The sequence below is a fragment of the Monopterus albus genome, unplaced genomic scaffold (assembly GCF_001952655.1).
Source record: "Monopterus albus unplaced genomic scaffold, M_albus_1.0 scaffold444.1, whole genome shotgun sequence".
Lineage (NCBI taxonomy): Eukaryota > Metazoa > Chordata > Actinopteri > Synbranchiformes > Synbranchidae > Monopterus > Monopterus albus.
This window is the reverse complement of record NW_018128324.1, coordinates 214198-221419: the sequence shown is the minus strand read 5'-3', so window position 1 is coordinate 221419 and position 7222 is coordinate 214198. Positions and strand designations below refer to the sequence as shown.

Sequence of the window (7222 nt, the reverse complement as noted above, 5' to 3'; positions counted from 1 at the left end):
ATGGTGTCAGTTTGTTTTGAGACTCTGTTCTTTGTCAAACTCTGTTAAAATCTGCCTATTTAGTAATTCTTGCCTTGTTAAGCAGTTTCCTCTTTCAGTAACTTGACTGGCTGTTCATTCAGCTTTGAACTGCGACTACCCACCTAATGATGAAGGGGTTACAGTAAAAGGTTTACCAGACCACGAAGACGATCCTATACTTCCTGACCGCTTCCTCGACTTCAGCTGTGATGGTCCTGGGAAACGTCTGAATAGCACTTCAAGGCTGATATGTGGTAAAGATGGACAGTGGGATAATCCATTTCCCTCTTGTGTAGGTAAATCCTTTAAGCTAATAAATAATACTGTATGCATGTTAAGGTACCATATAAACCCTTGTCCACTGAAGAAATTTTTCACTGTGTTCTGTTCTTTTCAGATGTCACATGTAACATTAGCGCGATGCACCCACATCTCCATGCAGATGGATTATCACCAGCAAATAACATTGCGAAAATTGGACTTAAATTGTTGTTTTATTGTGATTATGCGTACACACTCGACGGGCCTCAGAAAACTGAGTGTTTACAAAATGGGCAATGGAGTTCGCCCTTTCCAACCTGCCATGGTATGTTCACATTCACTGGGAAATAATCCCATTTCAGTTGATTTTATCCCAAATTCTATTTGCTTTTAATATGTTTTTCCTTGTATTTAAGATGAATATTAAAGGCATTTTTATCATATGTGCCTTTTCCCCTCAGGAATCTGTATATTGTATTAAGCAATAGTGAACCTTCCATTAGTTGATATGGTGGACTTTGCAAAGAGTTGCCTATTTAAACATGCAGCAGATATGAATCAACATTAGCAGTCACTTGGAGTTGTGTGTCTTGCCACCTGGCAAATGAACATGCAGTACTCAGTTTTAGCTCTGTTTATGGTTGCCACCAACAGGGGAATATTTAGCTCTATAGCTAGTTTTTCTGTCTGCTGTTTAATGTTGGGCAGGTAGTGTACTATGGGATTTTAGAGCATTTTTACTGAAAACAGCTGCAGTCGAATAAAGAGTGATATGAGACTTGAACCAAAACTGCAGGTTACAACTAAAGGTGCTATAAAGCTCTTTAAAGCTGAGGCAGGCTGGAGAGTTCAGTGAAAATTCTGTGGTTCCATAACTATAGACTTATTTTTTATATACAAACAATAATGTGATTTTTAATGTAAAGATTATTGATGGTACTCTTTAATAATAAAAAAAACTATTTAAATTGGAACTGTACTGACAAATAGTTCCCATCTACACACTGTTTATGTAATATAAATACAAAGTTTAAAAAAAGGCAAGGCAAGTTTATGCACATGGATAAAACATCAAAATGCACACAAAGATAAAACATCAAATATTACTTAAAAGCAACAATTACATGACAGTACAAGTAGCAACATGCAGGAGTAGATACCTAGTACTTTTAGTATAGCTGTGGCAGACAGGATTCTCACTGTTCTCATTATACATTGTTACCCCTTCAGTCTTCCCAAGACAAACCTCTGAGTACTTTAACATCACAGGCGGGTGTGTTTCTTCAGGGAATTATAAACACCAGTGTCTATACAGTCAGCTAAACAGTTCTAGAAAAGTCAGCTCATTTCTAAAATGCTACTGTTTTTGTTGTATAAACCTCTTGATTAAACAGATTCTCTTCTTCAAAACAGCAAAATGCAAAGTTCCAAGAGTTCAAGGAGGTGTACTCTTCACCCCACGACATTTCCCAGGGGATTTGCTGGGCAAAGGCCAGAAGTTAAACTTTGCTTGCAGCAATTTCAGACATGTTATTCATGGGACTGCAACGGTTGAATGTTTACCAAATGGGCAGTGGAGTGGTAATTTCCCAACATGTGGACGTAAGTCAGATTGTTTTTCGTTTTTGTTTTTTGTCCTCTCTCTTCTTCTTCTGTAAGAAAACGATGGTAAAAGAGAAACTTCACTTCAGTCTCTGAGGGCTTGATTTGCTCTGCAACCAGACCACATCTCATGGTGGTTTGGCTCAATGTGATCCGCCTCAGCCAAGTGAAACTGTTTGTTTTATTTGCTTTTTGCCTAAATATCTGATTTGCCAGACAAGGGTGAAAGGCTGACACTGTATTAAAAAACAAATGAGCTTCACTTTGCACTGTGTCCTGATACATCTGGAGTATCCTGCTTCATTTCCTTTTACCTGGAACACAGCATGTTCACTGACAAACCATCTTTACTTCAATAACTAAAGACACCCACGATGTGGGCTGAATCGAGCGAGTAATGACAAATATTACTGCAGAGTCCCCTGATCAGATTGTCTGGGTCATGTAGCCAGATAAACAGCATATATTAATCCCAGGTCTAAATGTGGTAATAAGAAGTCAGAATAAATGTATATAAACATATTGTGTGTACCTTTGTAAGGCATAAAGCTTTTATAGAATTTATTCAGTTGTTCCGAGTCAGTGACCTGTTACCCTATGTGATATAATGTCTTCCACACAGTAACACCTAAATTTCTACTTTCTGTCATTGCTCACAATATTTTAGCTCCTGTGGGCTGTGGGAGACCTCCACCTCTTGCAGATGCAGACATAGAGGGATCTTTAAAATCCAAGTACAGTCATAATGAAAGGGTTGAATATACCTGTCAGCAGTTGTACGTCATGGAGGGCGGGCCTCACAGAACATGTAACAATGGCAACTGGACTGGAGACTTGAGATGCCTGAGTAAGTTCCAGTCTCCTTTATGTTTTTCATATTTCATTCTATGATGGCGTTACTTAGGTAAAACTCATTTTGGTTGTCAGTGCATGTACTAAAGAAGACGTGTGAACACCTGCGGACTGTTTCCATGAAATTGGATTTGTACAGATCTCTTACAAATTGTAGTCAGTATATATTACATTACGAACGTGGTCAAGCACTAAAGAATAAGGAAAACAACTGTTTTTGCAGAACCAGAAGGCTGTAAGGTGAAATTAGTGTTGACAAGAATCATACGTTTCAGCATCTCTTTTACCTTTCAGAGGTTACTGTGTCATAGAAATGTGTCATTTACCTGCAACAGCCTGTGAAACCATCACAGTTAGACAGACAGCTGGTCAGCTATAGGCTATCAGGTGGAAATGGCCACAGATGTTTTTTGGTTTAGACTTCGTTTTTTGTGGGGAATGTTACTGATAAAATATTTATAGCAATATTATATAACTGCAATAATTAGGCTATATATGGTGTATGATGCCTGGTCATTTCTGACATTATTAAAGTGCTGTTTATCTGTTGTCTCTTGCAGAACCCTGCACTGTGACTGATGAAGCCATGAGACAACGTAATATTGCATTCAGATATTCTGGTGAAAAAAAGCTGTATTCATCCCATAATGATGTATTTCAGTTCATGTGTACTGGACGAACAACCCTTGTCGGCACAGTAACAATGCGTCAGACCTGTATTGACGGTGAGATCCAGCTGCCCACTTGCCAATAACAGTTTTTAATCAGCTGGACATGATGAACGTTGATCTGACTGGACAAACATGTAACTGACCAGAATGAAGAGCCATGTATTGATCCAGTGTCTGCTCTTCAGTGCTGTGTGTGGTCGTTTTAATAAATCATATAAGCTCAGTCTGTTTCCAGCTTCAGTGTATTACGAGAATGGTAAATGATCTTAAACTCATATATCACTTTTCTACGCATTGATGCACACTCAAAGCGCTTTAGAAACAGAGGTGCACTGGTGGAAAGTAACTAAGTAATTTACTCAAGTGCTGTACTTAAGTACAATTTTGAATTATCTGTGCTGTACTCGAGTATTTTCATTTGCTGCTTCATACTTTGATTTCACTACATTTTAGAGGCAAATATCGTCCTTTTTATTGTACTACAGATATTTTATAACCATGGTTATTAGTTACCTTTCAGAACCAGATTAATGAAAGAATAGTATAATTATCAGACTTTATTGATCCCTGGTGGGAAATCCACAAGCTACCCAGCCATAAATCAGATTATAACCATATGAGAATCATATCAAAAGAAAGCAGCAGATCATCTGCTGGATTGATTTGTGTGTGTGTGTGTGTGTGTGTTAGTTATTTATTTACGTACCCTGAAGGTTAAACAAACAAGATTACACTGAATGTTCATTTTGTTCCACCTTTTGTACGGGAACTGTAATCACATTTGAACAACAAATTAGTTTAAAAACTATGAAAAATGTACGGAAAGCATGTGAACGAGTAATAATAACTAACAAACATAATGTTGTTTTCCAATCTCACCTTCATGATGATGAAACTGAGTCCAGGTGTGCACCTGGTGGTGCAGTGGCGTTGGACCCCAGGTGTAATGGTGATGTTATTCTCCTACCTACACACCATAGACAGGTTATGTACCCCAGTTATGTAACTATTCTACCCCAGTTTAAATTCACATTCTCCGTTTTCTACCACTTTACCATATTACAAGAGTAAAAGTCAACATACTTTTGAGCACAAAACTAAACTGAGATTTTTCTTTTAAAGTAATTTATTACGTGAAAGTAAAATAATGTTTCTGCTGAAACTAATTAAACACTCAATTAAAATAATATTGCAAATTATATATATTGATACTCTCACTCAGTGTTTCGCAAAACTGTGACCTAAATCTTTTAAAAAGAGGTGGGTCTTTCATTGTTTCATAATATAATCATTGTGTTCTACATCTGATTTATGTCCCTGTATTTGGTTAAGGTCAAGAATCTTTATTGTCATTATGCATAGCACAACGAATTTTTTTCCACCAGCTCTTGGCTTAAAAGACACATTATTTACATAACACAAAAGTGTATGTCAATATAAAAATATGAACAAATAAAAAGGGATGTATGGGACCTAATCAGGTTAGCAGCATGTTAGCAGCAAGAGGTGTAGTAACATTATAAGGTGTAGCTCATTGTAAATCTCAGTCTTTAGGAAGAGGTGTGAGCATGGGTGTGTGTCTGCAGAGGTCCAGTGTTCTGTCTGTGTCTGTCCATAGGGGGGAGGTTGTGTGTGTGACTAGGGGTTAGGGGGGTGATTCATTTCACAGCTCTGGGGAAGAAGCTGTTTCTCAGTCTGTTTGTTTGAGTCTTTATGTATCTGTACCTTTTCCTGGAGGGAAGAGGCACAAACAGACTGTTGCCTGGGTGGGTGGGGTCTTCAGAAACCCGACTGGCCCTCCTCTGGATCTGGTCAGCGTAGAGTGAGTCCAGATCCAGAAGAGGACTTCCTACAATGCCCTGAGCTGTTCTCACCACCCGGGTCAAGTCCTTTCTGTCCTGTACAGTGCAGCTCCCATACCACACTGTCACACTGAGACAGAGGATGCTCTCTATTGTCGCTCTGTAGAAGTTTGCGAGCAACTGAGAGGAGAGACCAGCGCGTTTCAGCTTCCTGAGGAAGAAAAGCCTTTGCTGGGCTTTCTTCACCAGATATGATGTGTTCAGAGACCAGGTCAGGTCAGATGTGATGTGGATGCCCAGGAACTTGATGTTATCCACTTGCTCCACCACCTCCCCGTGTAGGAGAAGAGGAGCATATTTTGTCTTCCTGGACCTCCTATCCACAATGACCTCCTTAGTCTTGTTGGTGTTCAGGACAAGGTTGTTATCTGAACACCACCTTGTCAGGTGCTGGATCTCCTCTCTGTAGTGAGTCTCATCATTGTCTGAGATGAGACCCACTACGGTGGTGTTGTCTGCCAACTTCACTACTGTGTTTGTGGGGTGAATGGCATAACAGTCATGAGTAAACAGAGTGAAGAGAACTGGGCTGAGCACACAGCCCTGTGGTGTGCCTGCATTCAGGACCAGTGTGGATGATGTGCATCTTCCGATTCTCACCACTTGAGGCCTGTTAGTGAGGAAGTCCTTAATCCAATGTCACATCACTGCAGCCATTCCCAGATTGTACAGTTTCAGTGCCAGTTTCTCTGGGATTACAGTATTAAATGCCAAACTGAAGTCAACAAATAGCATCCTAACATACGTAAGTGTTAGGATGCTCCAGGTGGGACAAGGCTGTGTGTAGTGCTATTGAGACAGCATCCTCTGTTGATCAGTTCTCTCTGTAGGCAAACTGATGGCTGTCCAGACCAACAGGGATGACGTCCTTGATGTGCTTTAGAATGATCCTCTCAAAGCACTTCATGATTACTGGTGTCAGAGCAACAGGGTGGTAATCATTGAGGATGGTGACAGCTGATTTCTTGGGCACAGGCACAATGATGGAGGACTTGAGGCACACAGGGACTGAAGCAAGATGCAGGGACAGGTTATAAGGCGGGGTACACCCTGGACAGGTCGCGAGTCCATCGCAGGGCTGCATCATTTTCACATGCAAACTTATTTCAAACCTTTCTCATAATTAAGTGTGATTCAACCTTAACACCAGGTAAGTGGTCTGTTTTATGTAAGATATATTCTGATATAAGATGGTAGACATAATGTTGTCAGATAATCTGAGAATCTGTAGCTCTTTTTTAATGCTAGAGGTACATACAGTAAGAACAACTAGTTAGGTGTCTCCTGTCCTTCATTTACCTCAGTATAAGAATGAAAATGACATTGTTTGCCTGTAACCTTCCTTCAAGGTATGGGTTATGACAGTGTCATAAACCAGACATATGAAGGATACTGTTGGAATAAGTCACTGAAGCTTCAAGGTGAAGAGATGGAGCTGCCAAGATCATCTAGGACAGTGATGCTGGTGCAGCCCTGAGGTGGGTGGATGAGGTGAGCACTCGTCTTGATTTCTGTTCTTGTATCTTGAAACAATGAAAACATGAAATTTTTGTACATAACTGGGAACCTAGCAAATATTCACATCTAAGAGGCTGGCACCACTAAAAACTTGACACTTTTGCTTTAAAAATGACATTTATCAAAGTAGTTGCCAAGAAAGATTCTCTGTCGATTAATTGATTTAGCAACTAATTATTCCAGCTCTAGAATATTCTTTGTTTCTGGGTGCCTAGTCAAATAATGAAACTGCCACATATGCAAGGGGGTTGATATGGCCCCAACAGCAAAATTTTGCCCCAGGGACCTATAGAAGGTTGATCTCACAGCTCGTGACGATAGATGGGAGCTGGAGCGTAGACTGACTGGCTGTTGGTCCATCATCTCTTACCAATGGACACATCAAGGACACCATGAAAAGTCAGTGCCGCCACAATGAACTGGCTGGATATGTGT

The 7222-nt window shown here is 40.0% G+C and overlaps 1 protein-coding gene across 2 annotated transcripts in view; it reads left to right on the top strand.

Annotated features, from left to right (window-relative positions):
* Window positions 1-3623, top strand: part of LOC109952226 (sushi, von Willebrand factor type A, EGF and pentraxin domain-containing protein 1-like) — a 6251-nt gene extending 2628 nt beyond the window's left edge. Inside the window, exons 5-9 of one of the 2 annotated variants that reach the window (XM_020587197.1) lie at window positions 123-317; window positions 419-607; window positions 1696-1884; window positions 2552-2731; window positions 3297-3623. In XM_020587197.1, the coding sequence (XP_020442853.1) occupies window positions 123-317; window positions 419-607; window positions 1696-1884; window positions 2552-2731; window positions 3297-3490 (947 nt within the window). In that variant the 3' untranslated portion in view covers window positions 3491-3623. Of the gene's footprint in view, window positions 1-122; window positions 318-418; window positions 608-1695; window positions 1885-2551; window positions 2732-3030; window positions 3118-3296 lie in introns of those variants that run through there. The other variant, XM_020587198.1, reaches the window with a different exon arrangement.
* The last annotated feature ends 3599 nt before the right edge of the window (window positions 3624-7222 follow it).